Source organism: Theropithecus gelada, chromosome 17 (assembly GCF_003255815.1).
Source record: "Theropithecus gelada isolate Dixy chromosome 17, Tgel_1.0, whole genome shotgun sequence".
NCBI lineage: Eukaryota > Metazoa > Chordata > Mammalia > Primates > Cercopithecidae > Theropithecus > Theropithecus gelada.
The window spans coordinates 39,743,995-39,756,795 of NC_037685.1; the positions used below are offsets into that span (position 1 = coordinate 39,743,995).

The window sequence follows — 12,801 nt, forward strand, 5'->3', positions numbered from 1 at the left end:
ACGGCTGGCACCACGCCTGGCTCGTAGGAGCAACTAAAAATTATTCTGACTGAATCAGCAGGCCCGACTGACTCTGGAAGGGCAGAACATGTTCAGTAAGTGAAGTGACTATCTACTCTCTATCAAAAGGGGTGCAATAAGCTTTGAGCTCCCGACAACTCATGGAAACGGAGGGGTCAACACTGCTTCTTAGAGGCTGTGCATCATCTCTCCTGCAAGGATGGAAATGCTGGAATCCCTTCCAAGATGCTTCCAGCAGGGGGCCACCTGGTCTTGACTTGAGGAACTTCAGTGATGGGGATTAATTTTCAAACCACAACCCGTTTCATTTTTAAACTCTGGGTTGCTAGATTATTCTAAATGCTGAGCCCAAGCCAGACTCCCTAAACTTCAGGCCTTAGCTGTGCCCTTGGGCAGCGCCGCTCCAAGTTGTTCAGGAGGCGTGGCGCCCAGAAGCCAGGCTCCCGCCACTGAAAACCATTACACATGAGTATTCTTGGATCCGTCAAGCAAAGTAAGGATCATTTTATTTGCAGAAAGTAATTACTTTCTATGTATCTAATGCCAAAAGATCACAATAAGGAGCCACGACAACAACAAAACCCTTTCAAATTACATGCAATTCCAACTTGAGCACTTACGGATTTATTGTTTCATGTGGGCATTTGCTAGCACTCATTGGCAGATAAGTATTGGCAGGCACTAAAGCTTTAAAAAAAAATTACAGCCAAAATAACCCAAAAGCTAACAGATTGATGAATTATTTTAGGCTATGATTTGGGGAAAGGGCCACAAGCTTTAGGGGGAGAGCACAGCGTCCAGCTTACAAGTTCATGCCAGAGCCTGAGAAGTCCAGGCCTTCCGCCACGTCATGAGAGATGGGGGGCTTTGTCCACTCAGTCTCAGGGTACAGCCCCTCTTCCCATGACACGTTTTCCTGAGTCTGGGTCAAACTACCTTTAGGATTTTCTCCTATTAGCAGTTTATTTGCAAACAAAACTTTTAATTATAAATGACCTGATTAATTACCATGGGATCTCATCCAGAGATAAACAGGGCAAGAGACCCCGGGCCCCCGCTGGCCACTCTAGACCCAGCATGAGGAGATGGTGCCATGGCTGGGCTCCATCCATTGTTTTCAAGTTGACTAGGCGCTCGGCTCCATGGCTCACTAGAAACCAAATGGACACCCTCTACCCCACCCCATCCCACCAACCCGTTACCTGAATTGGGATTTTGTAGGCTTCTCTCACTCTCAGAATGTGTTGGTACTTCTCAACTAAACATAATACATTCCCCAATGTAATAGTCTCTGTTCTTAATTTCAAAAGCAAGTTCCTTGATTTTACATTTCTGCCTAGAAAAAAAGGAATTATCTTGTATCTTTACTTGACTGTAACATAGATTAATTTTCCTCCATGGACCGGGAGGCCTTTGAAAAGGAAAACATTTCCACTACCTTCATTAAAAATGCCCAAAAGACGGCTCTTGAAAGCACCCTATTTACACAAAGCTAAATTATGACACAGACAGGAAAGTGATGGGCTCCTCTAGAATTCCTCTAGATAAGAATTCTAGATATTCCTCTTATCTGGAATTTAAAATGGCTTTCTCCTTATAAGGCTAAACCAGAGACTTAGTTGAAAACAGAAAAATAACAACTAGAAAACACAGCCTTCAGGTTTACTGATAACCTTCTCCCTAATCTCACCTCAAAATTTCACCACATTCTCAAACTCTAAACCCCACCTCTCCCGTCCTCTACTGCAATTCTGACAGAAGAGTCCTATTGTTTTTCCTTAGACTTCCGATTTTGCTTCAAACACACCCAGCATGAAAAGATATGAAAGATGAAGGTAATGTTTCTTTGCTGAAGAAGTGTCTTCAGTCTCAGCAATTATTAAATATTAAGTATCACTTCTCAAAACTGTGGCAATTTCAGATCAAAGGCAAAAGCTCGATGGTCAGAGATAAACCTAGTGAGCACCACATTCTAGACCCGCCATGGTCCAAGAAAGTAATAATTACAGCTAACGAGTGCTTGAAATGTATCTAGACCCAGGTGGGATGTATTGTTAGTGTGGAATACACACCTGGTTTTGGAAGCTTAGTATGAAAAAAAGATGTGAACATTTTCATTTTTTTATATTGATTACATGTTGAAATTATAATTTTGATATATCAAGGCAAATAAAATATATTATTAAAATCCATCTCACCTGTTTCTTTTTAAAACATGGCTACCTCAAAGTTTTCAATTCCATGTATGGCTCCTGTTGTATTTCTATTGCATGGCAGTGTCTAGACCATGTGATCAAAGACCCAGCTCACAGGTGACATAGTGTGGACATTGCTATGTTTGTATCCAGCTCTGTCCTTGAAAACTCAGAAAATATGAAATGAGTTTGCCTATTTAAATCCAACTCTTTCTCCAATCCCTACCAGATTCGTCACTTGACAATTTTTGGTGTTTTTTTTGTTTTGAGACAAGGTCTCATTCTTTTGCCCAGGCTGGAGTACAGTAGCGTGATCACGACTTACTGGAGCCTTGACCTCCCAGGCTCAAGCAATCCTCCGGCCTCAGCCTCCTAAGTAGCTGGGACCACAAGCACATGCCATCAGGCCTGGCTGATTTTTAAAAAATTTTTATTTTTGTAGAGAAAGGGGGTCTTACTATGTTGCCCAAGCTGGTCTCAAACTCCTGTGCTCAAGTGATCCTCCCACCTTGACCTCTCCAAGTGTTGGGATTACAGGTGTGAGCCACTGTGCCCAGCTGCCACTCAGTATTTTATCCAGAGTCATAAGACGAAGCATGCACACAACTTTGAGTTTCCCAGAATCCAAATTGGAAAGCTTAATATTTTAAAACCATTTTATATAAATGAAAGGGGCCCTCTTTACATATATGCAGTATATATGTGCATGAATGATAAACCAAGGCCAGCCCATACAGCGATGACAAAATGTTTCCAGTTTTGGAGGTGAACAAAAAAGGCCTTACAAAAATTCAAGTGAAAAACTAGCTCTGAGTATTCAGATGGCCCAGACTAGTGGACTTCTGGAAATATGACCTGCTCCACCAAAGTCTGGCCCACATAATTCCCCAAATTAAGATTTATTTTAAGCCTTAGTTTGTGAAGGTGACTAATGCTAATAATTATCAACATATAATCTAGAGGAATTTAGACTGTGCTTTTGTGGCTATGTTCTTATACAGTAACAAATGCAAACCATTATTTTATTTCCAAGTTAGAGCATTTTAATAAGACGAGACAGGAGTCTACCTTGCATATAGTGGGCACTCGATAAGTATCTGTTGAATCAATAAATAGTTTCATTTATTTCTACGTCTATCAGAGTCTTACTATATTACATTTTTCTTGCAATTACGATATGTAATTTAATACCCAAAAGTTAATCATTTGCTCAGCATGGACAAATACTGCCAGAATTCAGGTCTTTTCACTTTTAATCTTTGAACCCCTTCACACTGGAAGAATCGCCATCATTAAGATATTCTTCTTTAAAATCAATCAATCAATAAATAAAAATTATATAAGAAATATTTAAAAACCATGGAGAAAATCAATAATTTTCATTTTAAATTTAGAAGTAACTGGTAAAAACAGTACAAATAAATTCTGAGTGGCAGATGTCCCCTTCAGCACAGCTGCGCTTATAAATATTTTTATTGAGAAACATCTTCCCCAGATTTAAAATTCTAACTTGTACATGGCTCTAGGTAAGCATCTGAGGACATCACTCTTCCCCAGCATTCTCCGTCTCCTCTCCATCAAGACTGTTAAATTTTAAGTACCAATGACCCAGGAGAGGATGGGAAAAAAACAAAAACCATTTGGACATCATGCTGCCTCTCTCATCCTTTAAGAAGACAACTTGCTCTAGGATAATTATGCAGCATTAGCAAACATCAATAGTTTATGATCCAGAACTGACTAGAGATGTGCCGAGGCAATGTTCTTCTCGTTTCAGTATATTGTCTCTAGCATCTAAGAGAATTCACTCACTTGGGTAAATGGAGGCAAAGGCTAATGGAGTGAAGGGAGCACAGGGAAAAAAATGCAATGACAGAAAGACACTTGTCAGTGCTAACACCCACAAGTGCCAGCAGATGTGATCCATTTAATGAAGCATGTGCCTCGGATTTGGCACTCCTTTCCAGCGGGAAGATCTCCTTTCAGAAAAAGCATCACATTATACAAGTTACCCCTCTCCACCACTCTATGCCTGGCATCTCTGCCGCTCGAAACTGGCACGTCATGTTGTGTGTGGGAACCACGCCACCCCGACAGGTGGCCGCGACTCTCTCTCTGCCAGAGCAACACAATGAGCATCAGATTCACGTTCCAAAAGCTGGAACGACCGAGCCGTGCTTCTATGCACAGAATGAAAGAAGTCAGGCTTGCTGCTCTAAAACACGGGTCCATTTGGGGGAAAATCAAGCAATGAAGGAACCAAAGAAACAGGGAAAAGAGAATCTGCATGACTCCCACCGTCAGAATGCAGTCAGCAATGGCCCCAAATCTAAAACCAAGTGTCCTATCGGACATGAGTTAGCCAACTGCCCTATTTTGTAAGCAGTGTGATTCTACGTCAAAGAAAAACAGGTGTCTTTAATCAGAATGAAAATACGAGGGAATGATATCCCAAGAGTAAGAGTTATCCCATTTTAGTGCCTGAACTATACAGCTTAAGGTGAACTATACAGCTATAGAACTACACAGCTTAAGGGAAGCTATACAGCTTAAGAATAACGGAGATTTGAGATCCTGCCTTTGGTATTATGAATAAGAATTTAGAACTTAAAATGATTGTTCTAGGTATATAGAAAATCCATCCCCCTCTGGAAAAGACTCTCTTCTCCCCACTATAAATGAGATTAAATTTCTCCTTTTGGTCCTAATTCCCATGAAACAAGTATTTTAAGGTATTAGTTTGGAAATGAAATTGTTTTGGCTATTCTAGCGAGTTTAATGTGCAGAGATGATCTGTTTCCAATCTGAAATACCAGGCTTTAAGAGAGATGTAAATACAAGATGCCTCATTGTAAGAATAACACTTTTTGTTTTGGGCATTCAGAAGTAATACCCAGTGTGCCATTGATTTCATCTGACTTAGTGTTTTGTTTTGTTTTGTTTTTTAAGAAAATGCATGCTTCCTTTATAAGGACACCTACTTTTAAAAAATTCTGTTGCAAAGATCTTGCTAGACATTCTATTTATGCACCCCCGCAAAAAAAAAAAAAAAAAAAAAAAAAGAGGCAGAGTCCCAGAAATGTGAGTACATTTTTCATTTTCTGAAAATACTAGGATTCCAGAGGTTAGGACAGGACTGCTTGTGGATAAACTCAAGCAGTTAAAAATTGTCCAGAGCTTTATAATAAAGACATCCCATCCATAAAAAAAGTTAATGATGTTACCAAAAAAATGCATTCTCTGAAAGAACTTATTAACTAGTTGAATCATTAATTTCAGAGTACTTAATTTTTTGTTCCCTTATAAAATAATATTAAATTTGTTCCTCTGATGTTAGGCCTTTCTTTGAATTTATGTTCAGATCCCAAAAGTACAAAGACCAGGGTTACTTTAAACCTGAAATTTAAACATTAAATGGCATTATTATTTGTATAATCAATAAATACATGGACTCAATAATAATGGACTTGTCTACCACAAAAGAGTTAGTTTTTGTTCTCTGCTGAACATTTATAGACACGGGCACTTGGAACAACAAATCACCACTGCAATGACAATAAATACAAGTGTTTACCACTCGGCTTTTTGTACAATTTGTACTGACTAGATAGGGTAAAATAAAAACATGGCTGGAGGCTGAGGCAGGAGAATTGCTTGAACCTGGGAGGCAGAGGTTGCAGTGAGCTAAGATTGTGCCACTGCATTCCAGCCTGGGCGACAAGAGCAAAACTCCATCTCAAACAACAACAACAAAAAAACCCCACAGAAAACAAACAAAAAAACCAATGCTGGGCACGGTGGCTCAGGCCATAATCCCAGCACTTTGGGAGGCTGAGGTGGGCGGATCACTTGAGATCAGGAGTTCAAGACCAGCCTGGCCAACATGGCGAAACCCCGTCTTTACTAAAAACACAAAAATTAGCTGGGCATGGTGGCGGGTGACTGTAGTCCCAGCTACTTGGGAGGCTGAGGCAGGAGAATCACTTGAACCTGGGAGGCAGAGGTTGCAGTAAGCTGAGATTGCACCACTGCACTCCAACCTGGGCAACAGAGCAAGACTTGGTCTCAAAATAAATAAGTAAATAAACATGTGACTGTTTAAGATATCTCAAACTCCAAAGGAACAGAGCTCTTGATCCAAATGAAAATATATATACAATTGAATTTTCATTAGGATCAAGAGTTCTGTTTTGTTGTACTGAAGGAAATTTAATAGAAGATGAAGGAAATAAGTAGAATAAAGGCCATGGCCTCCCATTCTGCATAAACACACCATGAAAAGAAAGGATCCTTACTGAGTGCCTGCTATGAGGGGTACAGGAAGGAAAAAGTCAACAGGAAAGGAAGGAGAACCAGAATATTCTGCTCTGTAGACATTCTGAATCACGGAAGCTTTATTTTAATCAAAATATACTGGAGTTACGGTAAGCCCCTCAGGGGCATGAACTTTGTTGTTCTAGTCTTTGTATCTCCAGCACCGGAAACCGGACCTGGTACAAGAAACACCCTTAAAGTTTGATTAACTATTGGTGATGGAATGAATGACTAAAATCAATAAGCCTTTCCACTATTTTAGAACAGAATCAGAAACCACGGCTTTTCACGAACACGTTAACCAGAATTATTTTTGCATATGGGGCTCTTACTGCTTCTTCTCTGTAAAGTTACTATTCATTTGTAGAAAGTTTTCTCCTCCTAAAAAAGACTCTTAAGCACCCTACGAACTTAATTGAACATTAACATGATGACGTTCAAGGATTATTCCAAAGAGTTGTCATCTATCAACAAAGAAGCACATTCTATTCTTAGCATGTTTAAAAAGGAGTATGGAAAATCAGAAACAGAAAAGTTGCTAAAAACAGTGCCTCTGCTAAGAGACTAGGAGAGGCTCCAGCAGATTTCATTAGCCCTGGTTCTGGGGTTGATCAGACAAAGGGAACTTTGGGAGTTGTGAGGAGGAGGGGAGAGACGGGCTGGCAGCGTGAGGGGCTGTTCTGATGTCGCTGGGCCAGGGAACGAGGTGGGTGGGGCTGGGTATCCAGTCCTGAGGTCCTGAAGTGACAGAGGGTGGGTCTCAGGGCACAGAACCTTGTTGGGGAGGGGTCAGAGACCTGCTCACATGTGGGACACAGGGGACTCCCCCAAGTAAGCTGGTCACCGTGTATCTAAGGCCCTCTCTCAAGAATCCAGGCGGCTCTGTGCCTCCAGGCCTGCGATGGAATTGAGGCAGAATCCGATCACTCCGGCGGAAGTCTGGAAGTGATGAGTGGGAATGGAAAATAGCAGTGAAAGCCAATTCCAAAGGATGGAAACTGCAGCTCGAGGATGGGTGTTTCAAACCATCCACTTTACACTGCCGAGAAAAACTGTGATGATCCGTAACTCAAAGCCTGCCGGGGCAGGTGGGCACCATGAGGGGAGAGGAAGGACACAAAATGCAGGATGAACAATCAGTTTCGGGGTCAAGACATCAAGGCCTGGATGAGCATAAGATGCAAACTACTGTCCAAAGTAGTTTTTTATTTTTGTATTTTGTATTTTATTTTGTATTTCATATTGTATTTTAGTTTTGTATTTTCCAAAGACCCAGTAAGCTGTTGGTGCCTGCAAAGGCCCAGAGACCAGTCTGGAGGCGACTCCATCGGCTCCACTTAAATCAGCGCTTTCCTTTTCCTCAAGAGGGTTCATGTTAACAAGAGAACAGATACTATGAAGAAGGGGCAGCTTGCAGACAAGAGGTCAAGAGAAAGCATTCTTCAAAGGTTTCCCAGTCCATCCATCCGTCTTTCAACTGCCCCAAGTAACTTCAACCAAATCAAAATCTAGTCATCTTAAAAAGGTTTCTACGGAAGCCACATCTACCACTGCTATTGGTTTGCAAATGCAAAAACGCCCAGGTTAACACTCTCAAAAACATCTACAAACTTAACATTAAAGTCCTCGTAATTTCTTTCCAGTTTTAAAATAAACATTATAAATGCTAAAAGAATGTTACCGGACAAAAAAGAAAGGTCATGTTGGTACTTACAGTTAATATATTTATGTCAGTATTGAAATATACTTCGTCTATTTCTCGTAAGTCAAAGTGTTAACTAACTGAACAGCCATCACATATTTCAGTACCTTTAACTTTGGTATTGGTTTCTTGCCAAAAGCTTTATAAAAAAAGTATCTTTTGTATGGATACTTGGAAATAATTGTATAATTTACAAATGTATCCAAAATATACATGTAATATATACTAATATACAAATTTGTGAATTAAAACAGAGAAAAGGTTAGTAAAAGCTTCCAGAAAAAGGATATAAAATATCTAGCCTTTTCAGTTTTCTGTGAGAATACTCCATTAAAGGAGGCCAATACACATATCTGTTCACCTGAGGGAAGAGTGTTTCGTATCATGATAGCTTTTTCATTATTTCACAAGAGCAATCTTTAGAAGTAGTGACAGGTTCCATCATATCTAATAAATGATGTCCCCCACAAGTTAAATCTATCAAGGTTTAGTACTTTCCTCAAAAATCACTTTGATGTCTTTGAAATCCATTCAGAATAGGGAGTAGTGACTTTAAGGGAAGATATGTTAAAATTATGTTAAAATCAATAAAATGGCACTTTCAGAAACTTCAGAGTTGTCTTTGAGAAAAGTCACAACTCCTTTTTTTTTTGAGACACAGTCTCGCTCTGTCACCCAGGCTGGAGTGCAGTGGCGCAATCTCGGCTCACTGCAACCTCAGCCTCCTGGGTTCAAGCAATTCTCCTGCCTCAGCCTCCCGAGTAGCTAGGACTACAGGCACACACCACCACGCCTGGCTAATGTTTGTACTTGTAGTAGAGACGGGGTTTCTCCATGTTGGCCAGGCTGGTCTCGAACTCCTGACCTCAAGGGATCTGCCCACCTCGGCCTCCCTAAGTGCTGAGATTACAGGCGTGACCCACCGTGCCGGGCCCACAACTCCTAATTTTTAATTTTCTTCAGGAAAAATATGATTTCTGATAAACTGTTATCATCTGTATCTGTAAATTCAGATTTAATTGCCAACTTTTGAAAAGGAAGAACCATTATCTGTAGTGAATCTTAACAGTGAGGCAGTGAAGGTACCCCTCCCTCCCAGTCCTGTTCCTGATTCACTGTCTCATGAAGAGCTACACGACAGTACTGAATTCATTATAGGGCCAGCCGATGCAACCTTGCCAGGTCTCTGGCGGCTGCGTGTCTCTTGGGAGATTTATAATCATCACAGGTGGGGAGACCCCCACCCCAGGGAGAGACTGAAGTGCATTATTGCTAAGCTACAGGAAGAAAAGTCACCACCACTATTCTCAATACTTGAAGCCGTTCTGCTCAGCTGTCCCCAAACTCTCTAATGTATCAGAAAACTGACAAGCGATGGGAAGAAGTGGTGGTTTTATCCAGGCATGATAAAGTAATAATAATAAAAGGGGGTGGGTGTGGTTGTGTGTACCCATGCCCTGAGTGGGTATTGGCACAGGCTAGGGCCACTGGGGTCACTTTTCTACTGCACCTTAGTGCAGTCGCAGGTGCTCCAAGACAGGGCCTGAGCCTGGGTTCAGTCTGGACAGGATGGGATGAAGGAGGGACAGTGTATGAAAAATCTCCCTGGCTCTTTCCAAGCCACCTTTGGAAGCTGTGGAAGGACAGCTGGGCAATAAATACCTAGAACATCAAAACAGGAAAGGCTGTCCTGGAATCATTCGCAATCCTATAATTTTGCAGGAAATAAAATAGCAAAACTCAATCCTGCTGCTGCTTCTGCTCTTGGTCTCAATACCCAATAGGATAGGCCACAGTGTGAACACCAATGTCAGAGCTTTGCATTATGGAAACAGTGATGGCGCAAACAGACATACATATCTAAAGAGAGTTTATGCATCCTCTGGTCCACATCCCCTCAGAGTGACACACTCATATAGATGGATTCTTTCCCACCTGTTAAGACGCTGCTCAACAGGACAAAAACATTAAGAAGGTGGAAAATTAAGAAGGCAAACGGAATGCTTACTTTCTCTAAATGCTTTACAGTAGCCAAGGAAAGACAACAAGAAGAACAGGGCACACAGGAGGTCTGCACGGCCGACAACACCAGCAACCTTAAAAGAGGGGGAAGAAAACAAAGAATTACATAAAACACATTTAAGCAAATCCTAAACTTAGGAGACACAACAATTTTTTTTTTTTTTTTTTTTTTGAGACGGGGTCTCACTCTGCCACCCAGGCTGGAGTGCAGTGGTGTGATCTTGGCTCACTGTAGCCTCAAACCCCCTGGGCTCAAGCAATTCTTCCATCTCAGTCTCCTGAGTAGCTGGGAGCACAGGCGCACACCAGCACACCACCACAGCTGGTTAATGTTTGTATTTTTTGTAGAGGCGGGGTTTCACCATGTTGACCACACTGGTCTTGAACTCCTGGGCTCAAGCGATCCACCCACCTCTGCCTCTCAAAGTGCTGGGATTACAGGTGTGAGCCATTGTGCCTGGCCAAAACCAAAATTCTTTAGACATATAAAACAAGAAACTTCCCAGACTCTGCCACATATTAAAATAAATACACAATGTAGCTGTGCAACGGTGCTTGGTGTTATCTTACAATCGGTTCTCTCCTTCCTTTTGGGTGCAGGACTTGATTTAACTGCTTCAAGAGAACAGCGGATTGGTTTGAACCTGCTGCTAGCTACTCTGCTGGACACAGACGGCGATATGTGTGTGCCGTAAAAGCTGTGAGCTGTGTTCTTTAACACACGATACCCAAGAGCTCCAAAGACAGTCTTCTGAGGTCACAAAGTGGATTTTCAATTGGAAAATGTTATCAGCTCAAAGGGCATGACATTTAAAAAATAAAATGTGATTGGAAACACGAAGGACATAAAGGTGCGAGAGAAGTGTGAAAAGCCGTCCTGCCGATAGAAAAAGACACAGGAGTAATCCTTCAAAGCTGCCTCTGCCCCTTTTTTTCCCTTCAGACCAAAACTGATTAAGTGGGTTAACCTGGAAAGCCGAATGCTTCAAGAGTGATTAACAAGTAGGATGAGCACAGAATACAATTTCTGCCATTTCTTTCTCACATTTTCCACATGGTGACTCTGCCCTTCCTTTCCTCAGTGAGAATGAAGCAATATAAACTATGTGTTTCTTTCTTTCAGGCTGATGACTCCAGTCATTGTTCTCCCAATGCTGTACGGTGATGAAAGACACAGAATTCCACCCAGGGGTAGGTACTGGACCAGTTTAGGTGGGATTCTTTACTAGCTGGCACCTGAATGTGACATGGACCAAAGCTTCTGCTGTGATTGTCCAGGTATCACTTTAAAGGCTGGTAGGTTAATCCCTTCCCAGAGGATGGGGATGTGATATATGAGCTGTAGAATAAAGGACTTTTCTATAAATCAAGATAAGAAAATATACACTGACTATGAAATTACTATATTTACATGTGATTCTCAAGTTCACATGCAGTCAGTAGCTAAAAAAGAATGTCTTTTAGGAGCAGATTCCCCTACACCGGTTATACATGAAATGCCAAGGACCATTTGTCACTGTAACTGTGACCTCCCGATGATGCGTACGTGGCAGCCTATGGTGTTAGGTGATGGTTGGGAAGATTGAATAAGCTGATAAATCCACCCAACGAACACTACACACACACAAACGCTACCGAGAAGGAAGCTAGGGACAAAACAAAGGCTTAACAGATCTGGAACAAGTATGCCAGTATGCTGGAGGGGAACAATCCAATTGCTTTATGAATGAAATGAATATACAGTGAGAGCTCTGGAATACTCAGGGCTGGAAACTCACTCCATCAGGGACACAGTAAAATAGTCAGAGATGGAGCCACACAGAACAGAGCCTGGTACAGCGTGGGTGCGGCTCACTGTGAGTTCCCCAGTGGGTCCTATGGGGTGTGTCTATGAACAAGAGTAGCAGAAAGGCAAAGGACAAAGGATGCAGAAGCTCAGGTGTCATCTCCACAGCCCTGGGTGAGTGAGGAGGCAGCTGCAGCATCCTGGCTCTGTGGTCCTCATGCCAGGAGGACACAAGAGGAGACAGGAGCATCTTAGAGCTGTGGCTATCTACAGCACCTCGGGATGGACTGGAATCCCAACCCTTTGGAGAAGAGAAAGCAAGGAACGCCGAGCCAGACAAGCCTGTCTGAAGGAGACCACAGAGAACAGGGTCACAGGAAACAGGGGGAGCAGGTGTCAGAGACCAAGCGGAAGTGAGGTGAGAGAGGGGGAAGGAAGTGGTTTGGAAAAATACTAGGGCTAGGGGCCAGGAGGGCCAGGCTGCCTAAACCACTTGCTATCTGGATGGCTAGGGTAGATCTGAAGAACCACCAAAAATGAAATATAAACATCAAAAGCTTAATTTTACAGAAATGTTTCTTTCTGCTAATTGTCGAAGACCATCCCACGACTTTAAGCAATGTACATTATGTTCCTTGACATAAAGAAAAACAAAATTTTTAAAGTATGGGAAGTGTTTTAAAGCAAGACAGCATTTAGTATTTACAATGAATGTTTTTGGCATAGTAATTAAGAGAGATTTCACTAAAAGACTGTTAAAA

General features: G+C 41.8%; 1 protein-coding gene across 5 annotated transcripts in view; it reads right to left on the reverse strand.

The window, feature by feature from the left end:
* Positions 1-12,801, reverse strand: part of TMTC4 (transmembrane and tetratricopeptide repeat containing 4) — a 70,064-nt gene that overhangs the window by 41,334 nt on the left and 15,929 nt on the right. For all 5 annotated transcript variants that reach the window (XR_003116511.1, XM_025364584.1, XM_025364582.1 and 2 more), the window contains one exon: positions 10,241-10,328. Coding sequence is in view for 4 of the 5 variants with exons in the window: in XM_025364584.1 (XP_025220369.1) it covers positions 10,241-10,328 (88 nt within the window). In the remaining variant the exon portion in view is untranslated. The remainder of the gene's footprint in view (positions 1-10,240; positions 10,329-12,801) is intronic.